This window comes from Platichthys flesus, chromosome 18 (genome assembly GCF_949316205.1).
Source record: "Platichthys flesus chromosome 18, fPlaFle2.1, whole genome shotgun sequence".
Taxonomy (NCBI): Eukaryota; Metazoa; Chordata; class Actinopteri; order Pleuronectiformes; family Pleuronectidae; genus Platichthys; species Platichthys flesus.
The window spans coordinates 6,651,608-6,670,413 of NC_084962.1; the positions used below are offsets into that span (position 1 = coordinate 6,651,608).

The 18,806-nt window shown below is 41.3% G+C and overlaps 1 protein-coding gene across 1 annotated transcript in view; it reads left to right on the forward strand.

The window, feature by feature from the left end:
* LOC133973829 (centrosomal protein of 128 kDa-like) overlaps nucleotides 1–18,424 on the forward strand; it is a 40,407-nt gene extending 21,983 nt beyond the window's left edge. The window contains exons 18-25 of the mRNA XM_062411894.1: nucleotides 2,950–3,009; nucleotides 4,410–4,602; nucleotides 10,489–10,538; nucleotides 11,748–11,771; nucleotides 13,471–13,548; nucleotides 13,696–13,809; nucleotides 15,885–15,993; nucleotides 16,550–18,424. Of these exons, the coding sequence (XP_062267878.1) occupies nucleotides 2,950–3,009; nucleotides 4,410–4,602; nucleotides 10,489–10,538; nucleotides 11,748–11,771; nucleotides 13,471–13,548; nucleotides 13,696–13,809; nucleotides 15,885–15,993; nucleotides 16,550–16,623 (702 nt within the window). The 3' untranslated portion in view covers nucleotides 16,624–18,424. The remainder of the gene's footprint in view (nucleotides 1–2,949; nucleotides 3,010–4,409; nucleotides 4,603–10,488; nucleotides 10,539–11,747; nucleotides 11,772–13,470; nucleotides 13,549–13,695; nucleotides 13,810–15,884; nucleotides 15,994–16,549) is intronic.
* Nucleotides 18,425–18,806: the final 382 nt, after the last annotated feature.

The window sequence follows — 18,806 nt, forward strand, 5'->3', positions numbered from 1 at the left end:
CTGGAATTTATATATATATTAAATCCCTACATACATACATACATACATACATACATACATACATACATACATACATACATACATACATACATACATACATACATACATACATACATACATACATACATCGAAGGGGGAGCAGGAGCCAATCCCAGCTGACATTGGGTGAGGGGTGGGGTACACTCTGGACAGGTCACCAGTTTATCACAGGCTCCAATTAAAAGAACCTCAATCCGCATGTCTTTGGACTGTGGGAGGAAGCCGGAGTGACCTTAAGAAAACCCCATGCACACCCCACACAGAGAGACCCAGGCCGAACTGGGTTTCCAACAGTGCCCTCTGCAAGTCGGCAGAGGACGTTAAATAGTTAACCTAGTTAGATGATATACATGGCTTTATTCTTTATACAAATCTTTTCTTTGACATGTATTTTTAATATAAGTGCTTAGCCTTTTTGTACCTCCTCTAAGGATACCTTGCTGTACCCGTCCCTCAGTTGTGACCTACTTCCGTTGCACGTCTGCTTCTCCTGGGCACAGCTGGCTCTAACAAGTGCACACAATGTAATGGCAGAGTTGTGTCTTTGAATCCAGCCTGGGACATTTGTCACTTTATATTGTTTCTCTTTAGAGCTTCCTGTCTCCGTTCTCTTTAAGCTGTTTGATGAAGTGAAATGCCTCAGTGAAAATACAGTATCTGTCTCCTGTGTCCTCTCCACCTGCTGTTAGATGTAACATCTCCGCTTTTTGCCTCTCTCTAAACTCTGCTATCTTTACCTTTTTCACAGCGTGAGGTGAAGCAAACAAACTGTAACCAGAGACACACAGTCACAGAGTTACTCTTATTCGGAAAGAGACACATGAACCACGCGAGCACACGTTTAAATTAGCAGTGGCAGAAACTCCGATTTCCCGGCAGGGCTGCTGAAGAAACAGCAGTTTCACCTCCTTTTTGTCTGCCACCGCACCGAGCCACCTTTTGAAGGCTTGGGAAAGGATAAAGGGAGTGTGAGTGAGAGGCAGAGAGGCAGGTTTTATCCTCCCACACCGCTGCACACACTGCCATGTGGTTGTACTCTCCCAGAGACGGGAACTTCGGCACAGCAGTACTCAATTGCTGCTGTACTTTGAGAACATCTTGGGAAATTTGTTTTTGCTTAGATCTGGATTTGAGCGACGGGTTTAAAATGTTGCCTGACACCAGAGCAGCGATGATGTGTTTACCTTGGCATTGGACAGAAAGGGTAGGGGGGGGAATTCTGCTTTCAGTGTCGGCTGCTCATGCGTAAACACCTTGCCACAAAGGTGTACTTGAAAAACAGTTGTACTTTTTTGTAAACTTTGTACATGGCTGTGTGCGAGTTTGTGCACGTGTACTGTGTGTGTCTGATGATCCCCTGACTTTTCCTGTGGTGCCACCTGCAAGGCAGAATTATCACTTAGTCTGTGAAATACCTCAACATCTACGAGATGGATTGGTACAACATTTATCAGACATTTCCAGATGATGAATCGTAAATAGTTCTGGTGATTGCCTAACTTTTCCTCCCGTGCTGGTATGAAGCTCACATATGTAGTTTGGAAATGTCTTGAATGATTGGATTGGATTGTTATAACAATCATGTTATAAACAATTATTACAATTTTGGATTAATTATTTTAATTTATTTAAGTCACTATTAGGTCAATTATTTTTACATTTTTCGCAATACTTCGCCATTTTAACCAGTGCTAATTAGAAAGTTTCATGATAGTAGATTAAACTGAAAAAAACATGGTCAATTTTGCATCTGCTTATCTTCAGTATGTTAACATTATCTTTGTGCTACTGATGTGCTTTGACACTGTGCCTTAAATGATACATATTGTGTGCTCAAACTGTGTGTCTGTACACAGATATTTTGTTGCTTTGACTTTTTGCTTCTCCTTGCATTCACACTGTCTTTGTGCATGTGTGCATAATCTACTCTGATTTCTCCTTTGCTCTTGGATTTATTTTCTGTCCAAATTCCTCAACCAATAGAACGACAGCTGTAGTGTTGACGTATACAATGTCCAGCCCTGGATCCGCTAGCTTCCTGCCTCACGACTTGTTCAACAACAAACAATCCAGCCGCAGACATTTTGCAAGGAAGCAGTGAGCTTCAGGAGAAGAACTGACAGAAAATCTGTACAAGCAACAAAATATCTGATTGCAAGTGCACAGTTTGAGCAAAAGCAGAGGAAATCCAAACACAAGCAGGGGCTATTTGAGTGCCAGGGTTTTAATTGAAATCCTTACAAAATCTGGATTTGAAATCCATTAGTACTGCTCTCGAGCTGAAAGACGACGCTTCTTATTTATCTCCGAGATAATAAGAGATTATTGACCTTAGGTTAAAAATAAATGATGTTTGTAGTTGGCACATCTTAACATTTTCATCTTTGGCAGAGATGTGCTCCAAACTGAGTGTCATCTAGTTATGTGATTGTTTATCTGTGTATCTGTCTCTATGTCTGAAGAGTGTTTTTTTTTTTTATGTGTGTGGGTGTGTGTGAGTGTCAGCAGTCATTAGGAGTCAGTTTCTTTTTCTGATACTGACAAGCTTGATTTGGAAGGATGGAACCTACTCCCCAAGCTTATTTTTATGACACACATTCGCATATATACACGCACACACACCCAAACACACGCAACCTCCAGTTTTTAGTGTCATATGATGTTTAACACATACACACACCAATTTAAATTGGCAGAAGTCGTTCTTCACAAACGTTCAGGGTTTGACAGGAGGCATTTTTTTCTGATTTTTATCTTGTTGTTTGTCCATCCGTTCTTTGCATTTGTTTTTCCTACTTCCATAAAATCCAGACTTAAAATTCTCTTCAATTTTGCATTCATTTGCCATGCAGAATTTTTTTTAGATTTTGAGCACACATTTGCATTGATATCTCTTTCCTGTTTTAACAGGCAATCTCACAGAAACCTGGATTAGTAAAAGACCCCCATCACTGGCTTGCCGAGTCAAAGGTATGATCATAACATGCTGCACAGCTGTATTCTTTACACGTGATTTCTGTTAATTATGAATGGTATAATGGAGAGAATAATTAGTTACACCATTATCATGGACACCGTATAGAATGTATATGAAAAACAAAAGTATGAAATGTATTCAATCAATAATACGGTCTATGCAAACTTGATAGTACATATTATGGATTTTTGCCTGTTTGAAATCATTACTGTAGCATATGCTTTATGAAAAATACGATTTATTGTTGACGTCACCACTTTAACAAGCTGATTACAATGAAACGCTGGGGTCCAGGGTTGCAAGAGTTAGGACGACTGTAATTTTCACCTGAGGTTCAGTCGCAAGGCATTTGAGCAGTTTCCCTCTCAGCCAGCATCCTAGTTAACTAAGGCTCTTTTGAATTGATGAAATTATGACATGAAGTTTTAATTCAATGCCTTCCTGTCTCTGCCTTGCTCTCTTTTTGCAATAATAGTTGCTACCTGGCCTCTTTCCAGCAGTAGTCAGGCCCCCTGTTGGTGTTGCAATAGTGCTGTGTACAAAAGAAACATGTAATTACAGCTCTGGCCATGATGCACGATGCTCTGTTAAAATGTGTTTGCACAATTCATCGTGTTTATCACCATAATATATATCTCCTGTCAGACGTGCTTTCATACAACGGCACATTTACAAAACTAAAACCGCAGATAACATGAGAGATAATTAGCTCCCTGGGTTAAGAGTTTTATTTTGGTAAAACCTAGGCAGGATTTACAGGCTCACAGAGCACAGTTAGAATCCACATCCACCTATTTTTCTCGGCTGTAACAGCTTGTTGAATGAAATATATTGGCACCGCCTTAAAACAGAACGTTGAAAGCTGTGTTTATCATTTGTGAAAAAGCTAATTTATGGGTCAGTAGTTAAGGTCAGAGTGAGTTATTAAGTCTCCACGACGTGAATGCAGGTTTATGTTATCTATGGAATGTCCCCTAAATGGACCAATGACTGTGTGTGTGTTTCTGTTCTTAAATAGAAGGGGAATAAAAATGTGATTCTTTTTTTATGAAGCAGTTTAACTTAAAAGGGAAAACAGAATTCCCTCATGAATTTCTTTCTATCTATCTACAGTTTTTGGGGCTTAATTAAGTTCCTATGTGAGGTCTTTTGCATTGATTAGCATGTAGACTTCAACCTGAGAAAATTAATGGGAGCTCTATATGTAAAGAAAATCATTTTTATTATCAGATGGGCCTTGAATGCAGACTTTCAAGGTGGAACCTGTGAACTTAAATACTTAAATCAGAGACGTCTCCTTCCCAGTGAATGTAACAACCCATCCAAACTCTTCCTACCACATCTTTTATCAAATACAATCTTTGCTGACTATGTATTTACTCTAACCAACCAGACAAAGCTACGCTGGCTGTGTGAAGAGGTGCGGGAACGTGTCGGAAGAGAACAGCGCCTGAGGAAGCAGCATCAGCAGGCCCGGGATCAGTTGAAGGCGCTGGCGAAGAGCCGGGACTCAGAACACGATGCTCTCTTGCAGCGACTGGACCAACAAGAGAAGCTGCTTCACTCCCTGAGCACTGAAAAGAAAGGTACACAAATGGTATTTAATAAAAGAAAAATACCGTTACACTGATTTCATGCGCACATAGGCCCTGTTAGGACATGGTAATATCTTCCATCCCTGAGAGATCCGATCCCAAGTGGACAGCGCTGAATTCATCTGTTCACACCTGTTATTAGAATGCATCCGGAATGTTTCTCCTGTGACCTCTTGTTATTGGATCTCACATCCCCTCTGTATATTCAAATAAACCTGTATGTCAGTTGTGTTTGTGTAGATCATAAAATGCGGTTTTCATCCAGTGTGGGTTTTGGCACCATGATGACTGTGTTGATAATGGCAGAGAGAAAGAGAGGGAGCAGAGTCAGGAGGTGCTGAATGAATGAATGTGTGAAGCTATGATTTTTGCCAAGTGTTGAGACTGTGGCCACAAACAAATCCACATATGGACACTGATAAGTGTATGGTTAAACAGTAGCAGTACATGTCAGCTGGATCACTCAGGACGGCTGGTAAAACTCCTAACCGGCTTGTAGGAAGCAAGTGAGAACACTGGGTATGATTTGGGTGTGTGTATGTGCCAGGTGTTTTTGTTTTTTTCGTGGTACTATCGTCATCAGAGCATGTCACTGAGTCACCTACCCACGCTCTTGCAATCTGTCACACAGCAGCATCAGATGAGACTAAGCAGGCTCTAGTCTTAAATAGGCAGCTAATACCCGACCAAAAACAACTTTGGATAAGAAATCCTTTGGCTTCACTGTCTGTTGAGTTCTTGATTGTTAAATGGTCTGAATACCTCGTTTTTCAGTGAGGAGGATGTGTCCGTCTGCCACAATCTTAACGTCCAAAGTTGAGGCAGTTCAATCCAGTTCAAACAACAAAAAACAGATGCAACCAAAACAATCTGCTCCGAGTTTTACTGCAGATTTTCAAAAAACAACTCAGTTAATCTCAGTAAACAGAAAGAGATGCGTCTGAGTTGTTACAACAACAGCGTTCATATATACAATATGTACAGAGCACCCATGGTACCGTCTATGGTCAAGTCTGTCAGTAAGTAGGGAATAAACCGACAGTTTTTCAATGCAGTTTTGTAAAGGTTTAACAGATGATCCTCTCCGACATCCACACCCATTACTCTGAAGCTGCTAGTCACTTCTGTGTTGGTTCATATTAGGACAGGTTTTGATTGGATTGGATTGTGATTGGACACATACGCGCACACACACACACACACAACAGGCTGCACCTGCTGCTGTGGCAGCGTGTGAGGTTGGGCAGGGAGACGTGTCGCAGTTCTGTCTTCCCGCATCACAAACCGTAAAGGGCAATGTATGCTTCTCCGTTTTGACGGAAAAGGACCGATAGGACCGCCTTCTTTGCCGTGGAATGCCCTCTCAGGGCCTCTCCGGGGCTCCTCGGAGAGCTTTTCGTGCAGCTCTGATTTTTCTAACTACACGTCGGCATGGCGGAGAGCCCACGGATAGCTCTTGGCTGTGATTGGTCCGCTAACGCCAGCATTTCGGGACAACATCATTTCTGGACCTCAAACTTCCTGTTTCATTCCCTAAATTACAATAAACCTAAATCACAACTGCGATTCTATGATTATTGTGACAAGTGTGGTAAGCCTGGTTAGAGCACTTACGGCATGTGTGTATGATCCTATACGGTTATAGCGAATTTTCATAACGGGGCTAGCGGGCTAGCCACCATGCTAACTGCGGTGGGAACAGCGCAAAAACCCGCTGACTTTAATCCCACGGCTGTCATGACACTGTTTCTCAAACACCGTCAGGTTAGAAGCAAACACTTGGTAGTAGTTAGTATCGGGTGTGGAAGCTGGGGGGAAGCTAGTTGCCTCCGTGTAGCTTCAAGCTGTTGCAGCTGTTGAATTAGCAACGCAGTTTGGAAACAAGACCGGGGAACCGCTGCGCTAAGACACGATAACTTAAGCATTTTGACCCGCTGGGTGTCACTTTATTTCAGCAAAAACTGTTGCGTCATCAACATCCTTTTTCTGTTAGTTGTCATCGTTCACTCTGTGTGAGGAGCCGGGGGACGTAAATAAACCAGCGTGGACTTCTTCTATATACGTCATGAGGTAGGCTTCTCTAAGCTCGACTTCCGTTACGCCAACTACTGTTCTGGTGGTGAATTGTTTTCGGAACAAAAAGGCAGAACTATAAATCAAAAAGTGTCCGTCCGCTCCGTCCGTCCGTCCGTCCATCTGAAACGGACTCGGAGAAGCATACAGAGGCCTAAACAGTGGACGTCTGGACTCGAGAATCATTCCAGCCCTTCTATGTCCTTTACTATTTCATCAAGAGCAGCAACTAATTGCACACCTTCATATCACTGAAGGGGTTTGTTACCTTGTAGTGTCTGTTAGCTGTGTTGGAACGGACACATGTGGAAATGGCTGTCGGTGCCTGTGCATCGTTTGTTTATGATTACAAATGTTTGAGAAAGCATCTTAATGTGCATGAAATTTGAAACTTCTTTGGGAACTTAGCTTGTTTTTTCTGTTCAGAGTCCAATTTCTGACTGAATCTCTTCTCATGGGCTGGATGCTGTTTTTAGCACGTCCTCTGAACAACTCATGGAAATGGGTTTAATTTTTGCTGCATTGACAGAGAGAAAGAAAGTTAAAAGTTACACAAAGACAATAGAGGGAGTCAGAATTGGAGGGGAGACGAGAGAAGGAAGACCTCTGCAGCAAAAAACAATCAGCTGCTCATTATTTCACTGTACGACTTTGACTACAGTGGTGAGACATTGCACTGTAAGCAATCTAATGATACAGCCTCATCTCCAGACCCTTTCTGGAAACCAATGTTGAGCCAGTTTTCGATTTGACAGAAGTTGCCTTGTCTGTCTTCTGTGCAGGCAGTAACACTGATATGGCTCTCTTAGTAATTAGACCTATGAGTAATCTGTGTGTCGCAGCAGCTGCGAGATCTGGTTATCTGAATTAAAGGCGTGGGAATTACGATTTTATCGCCGTTTTTAATATGGCTTCCCTGCAGTGTTGCTGCTCGCTGATTCACTTGTTGTGTTACTGCAGACCCACACAAGACTTCCCAATCCCTGCCGTGCATGAATAGTCACAGTATGAGGAGCAGTAATGACACTACGCATTTACAACTACGCAGTTTGGCAAATTTACCCATCAGAACGGATTGTGTTGTTCTCAGTTCTGCTATTTTTTTAATACTATTTGCATGGGAAGTGTTTCTTTATTAAATGTATAGAAAAACAAATACCATTCATTAAATGAATAGAGATTTTAATTATCAGCCATAACATTGTAACGATCCGAAATATACTAACCACAAGCTATGCTATTGTTATATGGTGTAGTCTGAAATAATCCAGAGATGACTTGATTAAAAACAAGCAATGTCAAAAGTGCTTCACCACCCACAATCCTCAGGTGTAGGAGTAACATGGAGATGTTTACCACAGACGTGAAAAATCATGTTCGCCTTCGATAGAATTGTTAAACGTTACTGCACTAAATTACTCTTAAGATGAAAAGCTGTTCATGCATACAAGATACAAACTACAATTTCTTGCCAAACTCTTTTAACATCAATCAGAATCGTGGCATGATCATTCATCATTGGGATGTGTAGCGTTTTCCCTCTAGCATCATAGGACCAACCATAGGTTTTTCCGTAGGCTATAGATGTGACTCAGGTTTAAGTCTGAGATTAACAGCAACAGACCACCACCACACCTCTTCTGCTCACTTCAAGGTGTGTTTTCACAGGCTAGAAGCAACGGCTTGAGACACTGTAGGTTTTTTCAAGGGTTTCTATCAAGTAGGTTTGTCAGTGTAGTGAGATGTATATGGGTTTACATGCACACATGCTTGATGAGGAGGAGATTCAGTCGTCCCCAGGTAATTGGATATTGAACTAGAGAATTCATTACCAGACATCTGGGGCGAGGCAGCCAGAAGTGCAATTTTAGCAATACCTTTGCAGGAGGTTTATAAGGCCTTAATGCTTTCAAATGAGATGATTGTATTACTGTGTACAGGTATGTGTCAGTGGAGAGCTTCTTATATCATGATAGAGATACGTTTGATGTTCAGTTCTCACTGGCTGAGAAGTGTTTGTAATCATTATAAATGTTCGTTGCAGATGGCAAAATTATTTACAGTAGACATTGGTTACTCGACTTCATGAATAGACTTCGCAAAACAAGTAATTGTGAATAAAACATTTTGGTTTCTGCAATAAACAAAAATCTGTTAAAACTCAGTAGGGGCCCAGTTGGAAAAAAAGATCCTCTAGCAAAGGTCCGGAGCATCATAATGTCTAACCAGCATTATGATTCAGGGCAATACATATTGAAGTATTAGAGGTGTCAACTTACTGAGAAAAAAAATGAATCTCTTTTATTTTCTTCAATTAATTTCACATTTAAGAAAATAATTGAATAAACTTTTTGTTTGTGGATTTGAATTCCCCTCTTGCAGTCTCAAGCTATTTTCTAACAATTTAAGCTAATTTTAAGAGTTGAACAGCTTTATCACCTGCTTTTCTCTTCTCTTATTCTTATATCCCACTGCTCTTGTTCAGTTCGCTCTAGCTTGTCTTGTCAGGACTTTGAATTCTCACTGGAATGGTGTAGAATTGTTGAATATTTCTGCTTTTAACAATCACATGAGGCATCTCTCACAAATGAGATATAAATGGACTTTAGCTAGATAAAGCTTCTCTGGTCGTGTCGACGACTCAAAGGGCTTTAGAGTTCAAGTCATAGTCATCAAATCACGCACACATTCATACAGTGGTTCAATACAGATCACGTTCTTCCATCACATAGCATTCACACACTGCCAGCAGAGCCGTCAGGGGAAATTTACAGCTCAGTGTCTTGCTTGGAATGCAGGCTTTGATCAAACCACCTTCTGGTTTAATGGATGAACCCCCCTTACCTCCTGAGCCCTCAGAAAAAAAAATCAAATACTGTTTGTGAACTTAACTCTGATCGCGTTGCTCGTCGAAGTTCACTGATTTGATTGGCTGAGGGGCATCGTGTGAGATGATTAAAAAATGCATGCAATTGGTCTGTGAGTTTCAGGGGCCACTAAATCACTGCTGTAAAACAAGACTGACCAGATCTTTCAAAATTGGACAATTCTTGATTACTTATAGTTTATAGGTCCAGATTGGACTTTGATATAGTCTTTGTCCGGATCTGAACCACAGTCTACCCATTAGTGATCAAATCACTGTTCCCTAAAGCCCAAGATGAGGTTGATGAGATGAAATGGCAAGTAAAAGAACACTTGAAAACCCCAAACTATCACTTTACTATCTCCACCACTGTCACACAGGTCTTTTGCACACTCTGTCTACATATTCTTACACTCATGGTATATTATATTATCTATTGTATAGTCAAATACTTATATTTATACCTCTACTATATATCATATATTATATCATACTCTTTGTATATTCTTTGTATATATATAAGTCTATATACACATATTTATAGATGTGTACATGTTATTATTATTATTATATTTACTATTATTATTTTTATATATACCGTTGCTGCCATTACTACTATATACTGCTATTATATTGGTATAATTACTATCATATATAAATATATATTATGTTATATTATATTATATACAATATATACTGTACTATTTTTATATACTGTCTAACAATAACATTACCATTATATCATCAGTACTATAACCATCATCTTGCCACTGCACCTTATCTACCTATTTATCTTGTGTTTCTGTTTTTATTCTTTCTACCTACCTCAATATTTTTTATTTTTTTATATTATTCTATTGATTTGTATTTTATTGTATTCAAATATAGCGGTTGGATAACTTCATCGTCCGCAACCTGTTTTTTTTCTCTCATTTCAGAGCTGTTGGAGCGGAGTCGCAGGAAGGAGGAGGAAATGAGGAGCCTTCAGGTCAGACTCATTTGTCTTAACTAATCCATTTATCTGGATTTGTTAACCTGCACTTTAGGCCGTCGATTTTTTTTGTGGCCTACTTCCAATGGCACGACAGCTGGTTCTGTTTTTGTTTGCACACCATTTTGGCTCCAAATTCTTTTTCTTCTTAGCATATCCATTTGGTTGTTTTTGAGTAACTGGCCTTCAGTCATCTGAGTTCTGTGATGCGCTGCTGCAAACAGCAGCACACAGCCGTGGGCCAGACAGACTCCCCGCAGCCTTGCTTGAACAAGTAGCTAATTACTGCAGACACAAGGCCTTGGAGTGTAAAAGCCACCAGAGGCCTTGTCTCTGTCTTTCAGTACTGCAGCATCTACACTTGGCCGGCCATCAATTCACCTAGTCTGCAGCGGACTAGCCCCCGGCCTCTCAGTGGCCCTTTACTCGACATTAAACAGGAAAAACACATGCGCACACACACAGACACACGCACACACTGAAATGTCTGCTAAGCAATCAGAGTTTCCAATTGGGCTTCTCAGCCTGCTTGAGCGTGCGCATATTTGTGTGGATTGGATCGCAGGGCCCCATCTGTGGCTGCACAGTGGCACCTGCCAGAGCTTGTGTGTAATTAATCAGCCCTTTTAGACCAAGCCGAGCTTTTAATTATGAAGGATGAGGAGAGAGAGATGTAGCGAGGGAAGACAGATAGCGAGGGATGCAGACGAGTTTGGAAAAAAGAAACAGTTGGGGGGGGTGGGCAGAGGAAAAGAAAGTGCCCTTGTTACAAACCATCAACACATTACAGGCAGAGGATGTTGAAGCAGCCGGTTGGGGGAGGGAGTGCAGGTGTGCGTTTGAGTGGCAGATAAGAGGCATAGCATCACTTATGTAGCGTTGGAGAGGGAACATCACTCAGGAGCTGGATGAGCGGCGAGAGCAGTTTGTCTTTGCGTGTGCGTGTGTCAGTGATTGTGTTAAGAAGCCTGTTGTGTGCTCCAGACTCTCACTGGCCCGTGCATTTCCCCTCCCTTGTTACCCATCTGTTGGAATACTATTCCTCTCGGCTGTCACTTTTCTCCCACACACACACACTAAGCTGGGCTTCTCTCTGCTAATCCACCATTTTAAGAGGTTACCTGGAGCTCGTTTTGTCAGCATCGGGTCTTTCTTTGTTTGTATTTGCATACAAAGTGATATCAATGTGTTTGTGTCTTTTTACAGGACCGTATTTTGGATGTAGAGATGGTAAGATTTCATTGTTTGGAGGAAAATCTGCAGGGGGACATGGGTGGAAAAGAGAGGGGAGAAGAGAGATAGGGGGAAGAGGAGAGAGAGACCAGGAACAGTTGTCTCTTACAATGAAAACAATAAGAGTGGTGATTATTGATTGTAAAATTTTATTAATAATAGCAGCAAAAATATATATATTTATATAATAATAATAGTTGTTGTTTTGTGAATCATCATATTCAGAGTGACAGGTACACAGAGTAAAGAGTGAACGATCAATGTTATTTGACGGTAAAAACTTTATGAACCATAGTGCAAGCACACCGAGTTAGACATCTCTTATGTTATTATGAGAAGTGTAAGCGTTCAGTATGAAGGTGGGTGGGCTGCCACAGTCTAGATAATCAATTGAAAAAACTCTGTAATTTTTAGGAGCAAGGAATTTTAGGGAGTCTCTAAACTACTAGAGCAGGACTTGATATTCTAAGTCATGTTGGCTTTCAGTCTGATTTAATGAAGCTGTGTCAGCAGGTTGACCTAAAGCTGTTGGTTAAGCGCCAAACACAGGACGCTGCACAGCAAAGGCTTGGAAACGATTGCTTAGTCAAGACTTAGACCTCTGTTAATCATCATAACTCTTACTGACAGAGTTAAGAAAGGAGCTTGAATGATAATACAGTATTGACCACACCGTCCGAACGGTTAATGTCCACCACTAACATCCTTAATCAGCTGTTACATGTCAGCCCCAAATTACTCAGCACAACTGAAAGGTCATATTGATCCAGGCGCTTTTTATTCCCCTTGAAAATAAATAAATAAATGAAGCTGTCTAACGCGTGCTGTCTATCAATCACAATTATACGTTGCGCTTGACCACTTCAAGCCTTAATTAGCCATTGTGAGAAAGAGGAGGAAATGGCTCAGACCACCATCAAGTCAAATCATTTCTGCTTACCACAACTACAAAGTGACAGCACGTATCGACCCATCCTCCTCTCAGGCTGAGAGGTGGGCATCCTCCAGTATGTGCTGTATGCAAGTGTGCCATTCTTCTGCAGCAATCAGCAGAACGCGTCCTAACAACTAGGTCCTTTGATGCTTAAATGCACTACGTGAATGGGAATGTGAAGCCTATTGAAACTTACAGTGGAGCGATGAATAGAATGGAGCCATTTGTTCATCCAACATTGTGCTGATTGCGTTTTAACTAAATTAACGAGGCACTGTGACATCATGTCTGTCACTGAGATGCCTCCAGCACACCACTGAGGAGCATCATCTTTATCTACATTCACTTTGAGGCGTTAACGAAAAGGGAAACAGGGAGATGTTTAAGGGAATTGAGAGGAGGCTCCAGTATTTATCTATGTATCATCCTCCATTTACTGTTGCAGTGTCTGGTGCCTTCTGCTTCACACCTACATAGTAATTTTTTATCTAATTATGTTTGATTTCTTTTTATTTAAGATAAATCAGGGCATTTATATTGAAAAATTACATTAAAACAGTATCTAGGGCCTTTGTTCCACAATCTCATTATCTCATTATTTAAGAATCATTTCCCCATTTTGGGACAAGTACACACATTGTATAGATTTCTCTGATAATATTTACTTAAATGAGTGGAGTCAAATTACTTGATATAAAGATCAGACAAATCAACACCTAATATTGTGTGAAATAACAGGTTTTTTTTATCTATCATTTCCAGAACACAAGAATAGCCCTCGACCACCTGGAGTCAATTCCTGAAAAACAATGTCTGATGGACAACTTCAAAGATTTAGAGGTGGGTTCACTGGTAACATCACTTATTGATTTTATTAAGAGACTTTGAAAGGATACTCTGACACATTTTCCTATAATCTGAGCATTGGTCTGTTGTGTTTTGCGTCTGGCCGGTTATGATGACACAGTCTCCATTTTGTGCCTTCAGGAGTCACAGCGACAGAGGGAGATGGTCGATCAGCGATACACCAAATACAAAGAGATCGTCTGGGACCTGCAGCACCAGCTGGACGAGTCCAAACGCGAAATCCAAGAGTACAGAGTACGACACAAACACACACACACACCCACGCAGACAACCAGCTGTATAATGCCTTACAAGAGCTCGTACTCGCAAACAACAACCTACACCTTTTTCCATTTCAGTCCCTAATTGCACAGTTTTGTTCAAACAGCAGCCTTTTGGTCGAGGACATCCTGGCGTCGGGAGCCATTTGTGAGTCTAGCTCGCCCACACTGGTGCCAATGTGTGTACCGCACTAATATACAACTATACAAATAAATGACTGACTTCACATGCTTGTAATGGCGTTGTGGATGGACAGAGTGAGACAAGCCGGAGAAGTTGCACAAACATAGTCAAACAACAGAGGAATTTCAACAGTCACTCTTAATCCCCTAAATCGTCTTCTGTGCTATAGAGCAGTCAGGGGAGACATCGAGGCATCATTGCTGACAGCTGCCATTAGCAGTATGCAGCCTTCCCCAAAACAGCCATACACTCACTTTTTAAATGGTTTTAATCTGCCAGATTACCCTCTCTGTTTGCCAAATGACTCCCGCGTCGAATGGTAAGTGACGATTGCATTAGCTTAATAGCTGTTGCCCACCCGGGGTTTGTTTAAGGAAAAAAGGATGGATTGAATCACTTTAAGAGACTTCCATCTTGATAAGACTACAACAACAAACAGCCCAACACATACAATAGTGGTTCTCTGTTTGAATTTCAAAAGCTCTATTCAAACAAAGGCTTCTCTTTTTTTGAGGTTGATTCTTTTCCTGGAAATCACAGGACATCTGTGATGATCTAAATACACAAGATAAAAAAATTCTGTCACATGTGTAAAAATGTCATCAGTGACTTGGCCAGGGTCGCAACAGAGTCACAAAATATTTAGAGATATCTGCTTAGACTCGGACTCGTTGGCCTGCATGTTTACAAGCAAATACATGTCTTTACGAGAAGCTTTTATCATACACTGTCTCACCCACTTCACAAATCACTCTCCTCAACCGAACATTAATCTGTGGAACACCCTTTTTGGGGATGACAAGACTTGTCCCACCATTCTGATTTTACAGTGCATTAAATGTGTGTATTGTGTGAGCGCTGTGAAGGGCAGTACAATCAAAACATCTCTGATACACATAGAGCTGTCCGCACCTGGGGATATAGTGTGGATCAGTAACTTAATTCCACCAAAGTGGTTGTTTATCTCAGTTTACCTGCATCTCCACCTGTGTGTGTGTGTGTGTGTGTGTGTGTGTGTGTGTGTGTGTGTGTGTGTGTGTGTGTGTGTGTGTGTGTGTGTGTGTGTGTGTGTGTGTGTGTGTGTGTGTGTGTGTGTGTGTGTGTGTGTGTGTGTGTGTGTGTGTGTGTGTTAAACGTAGCTGCATTCATGCGAGTGTGGTTCAAAGCCTTATCTTGTTATGCAGGAGGGAGCTGTCTTTGGACTTCAGGCCTCAAAAGGAGCTCATGGTTTTAGTTTCTTTTGAATATCTAAAAGTGGAAACCAGTAGAGAGTGTTGACCTGGTGTTACCCCCCCGACCTCACCATTAGAACTCCAACGCTCAATGTAGAGAAACACACCCATAAACACCAGTGACATATTTACAATGGAAATTTGACATTGTGAAAGATTTAGGTGAAAGGCATCTATTGACAGAAATTGAATATTAAAGGATTCTAGTGATGTTTTCACTGTGTGTTTCATCTAAATTGTCTTGTGATAGTAATCAAAAAAATCAAATGGCAACGGCCAGCTGGTTTGCTGGCACCATCTCCAGGCCAGACCCACCACTGTTAAGATCTGAAGTAATAAGCACTGGTATAGCTGTGAGCAAGGGGTTGTTTCCAGCATTTCCAGATAATTAACATTTGGATCTGATCAGTCAGTCAAGTTCAACAAAAAAAAGGATCCAACACATATTTACCAACACATCTCTTCCAATAGAAGTGCTGAGGAGACATTTCTCCATTCACCATGATAAGTTTGCTCTACTCCATTACATATTTAGCTTTTTTTGTTACATGCATCAAAGCCTCGCAGCTCTGCTATAGCCTGGCCGTCTGTTGTTGTCGTCTAGTCTTGTCACTGTGTCCACCTGTCTTCCAGGACGAGAAGCTGGACGCCACGACCAGGAGCCTGAAACTTGCTGCTCTTTCCTCCAGCATCAAAGGCCCCGGCACATTCCTCAGCAGCTCGCTGAGGTCTGACACTCTGTGTGAGTACTTCTGTATTGAAGCTGCTCAACCTGTGTTCTGACAGCTTGTCTACCAGGTGGTTTGATGGCAGTCATGGTTTTGTGCATTGCTTGATAAGTTGAAAAATGTATTGTTAAACAGTAATGGCAACAGTTTAGCATCGGTTTTATATATTTCACCATGGTATACACAACGCAACTTATTAAACCTTCCATTAATTTTGTGTGTGTGTGTGTGTTTGTGTGCGTGCATGTGTGTCACTGCCTCAGACTTGTAGTTCTTCCTCACTTAGCAGCTTACAGATATTTGCACAGTGTACTTCCTGCGCCTTTGTGTCGGTTTGACCTCTGAGAGCGACAGTGTCCAGACATATTGACGGCTGTTTGGTACCAGTGTTAACAGACAATACAGTTTCATGACGACTGTAGCAGCAACGGTTAGAGGTAGAAGATTGATAGCAAGGACTGTTTTACTTCTGCAGTTGACTTTCAGACTGGATGATTGACACGCTGGGGGATGTAATGTTCTTTCTCTTGTTTCCTTCGGTTTCTTTCCACCGTCCCCTCTCTGCCACAGCTCCTCGAAAACGCCTGACCAGTTCGGACCTGGACGACTCTGAAGTCAACGGGGCCAAACCACTCACAGATTAGCTCAGCCTCAAGTGATCCTTTATCTCTTTCTGTTGGAACGTGGACACACAGCGACGCGCACAGCTGACTGTACCTGCCCAGTGCTCATCCAGAACCGACTGGACTGGACTCTGGGCCTCGCACTCAACACTAATCCTCCTCGACTACCTCAAGCAGGCGAACACTGAAGGTGCTCGAGAGCAGGGGAGCGACTGAGGGATTTCACACACACTTTGAAGAAGGACATATTTTTGCACACTGTAAAAGAGGAACTACTATCAAGTGTTTTTTATTTATAAGACCCTGAAGTGAAGTTATATATTGGGTTTCAACCAAAATCATTTCACTGTTACATTCTATTTTACAACTTTTTAACTCAACAGCTATTTTAAATATTGTAAACCAAACTGTACTCCTCTCATTATGTGTTGGTGCTCAAATGATTTGGACCCAGTTAAGGCCTTTGCACACAATATGCATATTTTTCTATTTGCATATTACTAATAATTTTGAATTTTTCCAGAACTTCAAAGACCCGACGCAAGTTTCCACATTTCAATTTATCAGAGATTTTGCTTCTCTCATTTTCAAATCTAACCAATCATAATGCATTTTGTTGTTAGTGTCATATTTTGAAGCTGTAGTAGAAGAACAGCAACTTCCTCCTCAGTCAGATGTTTCTTTATTTAATATATTTGACTTGAGCCACTGCTCACAGTTATTTTTGTCTTTTAAAGGAGTTGTAGAGTGGCCCAATCTAAACCTGCCTGTTTAGAATGAGCTGTTTGCTTGGTCTATGGTGATGCTGGTTTTCTTTCTGGGACTGTTAGAGTGACCTGAAGGCATTGAGATGGGTGAATTAAGACCGACTGCAGGACTCGGTCCACAGAGCCCAGAAACCAATGCCGCTATAGAAAGAGCTGTTCACCTCTTTATTCAAAGTTTAGGTAGGTTCGACTCAGAATCCTGAACTGGATAATCGGTTGTTGTTAACGTGAGCGTCTTGCTGTCCAGCTCCACCTGAAGCACCTACAGAGTGCTGGTCGTCTATTTGTTCAAAGAGAGTTGAACTTATCTCATGTCCAAATAGCACCAAATTCGACACCGCCCTTCGATGGGACCTGGAGAACACACGTGCCTAGTGTAAAGGCGATGAGCCACAGACTTCAGACTTCAGACAGATTTCTGGAGTTAGACAGGTATGAGGATGTAGCTGACTTGAAGCCAAGATCAAGAAACAAGTGACCCAGCTCCCGTGGAAGAAAGTGAATGGGCCATATGTGCACAGCAGGGACTTATTGACCAATATACTTCCAATTAAAAAGTTTTAATAAACATCGCTGCATCAGCTTCTCTTCAAATTGTGCAATGGGCGTCAGGAAACATGTCCAGCTGTGATTCAGCTTAGGCCCCTGAAACACTTCATCTGGTGAAATCAGCACCTGTGCTGCATCGCTTGATGTTGACTCCATCTTGCTTATATTTTAGTTGATATATCATCTCTTGCTTAATCTTAATCAGGCGCGTTGAAGTTCCTCTCAATATTATTTGCTGTTTGCCTTTCAGTTGATGTGCAAAGGCCGTCACTCTGCACAAACACAACTCTGGTGCCTTTTAAAGACTATGCAGTGTTTTTTAACATTAACATCCTGACTTGTCTCTATCATGAAAATGTGACAAATCTTGTTTTTTACAACGTTTTTTAATGTATTGATGATTTTTTGGTTTTGTTTTGTTTTGTTACCTGCAGTATATATACACATGGATGTCTATTTTTTATGAAATGCAAAATAAGTATATGCACTATGAATAAATCCCCCTGCAACTACCTGTCTGTTTTTATAAGCACACTTGAAGTCCCCTCCATTTCAGAGTGAAGTGTTTGCTTGGAAACAGCCGAGAAACTCGAGTTATTCCCACCGGTGTATCTTTAGCATTTCCTCTAAAATCCCTCATCAGAGAGAACAACCTTAAGCCACACCAGAGAGAAACGTCGTTTTAATTTGCTGCCTGACTTCAGTGGGGTAAACAAAGCACCTGCTGTGTAAACATTTCTTTAACTTGTACATAGTCTCGAGCAGAATGCTTGGAGACTGTGCAGCTCTTCAGAAAGGTCGGGTTGCACAGTGTTAAAGAGACAAAACAAAGATCCTAACATCAGTGAACACACTGGTGGATGTGGAGCACAGACACCGACAGAAAGG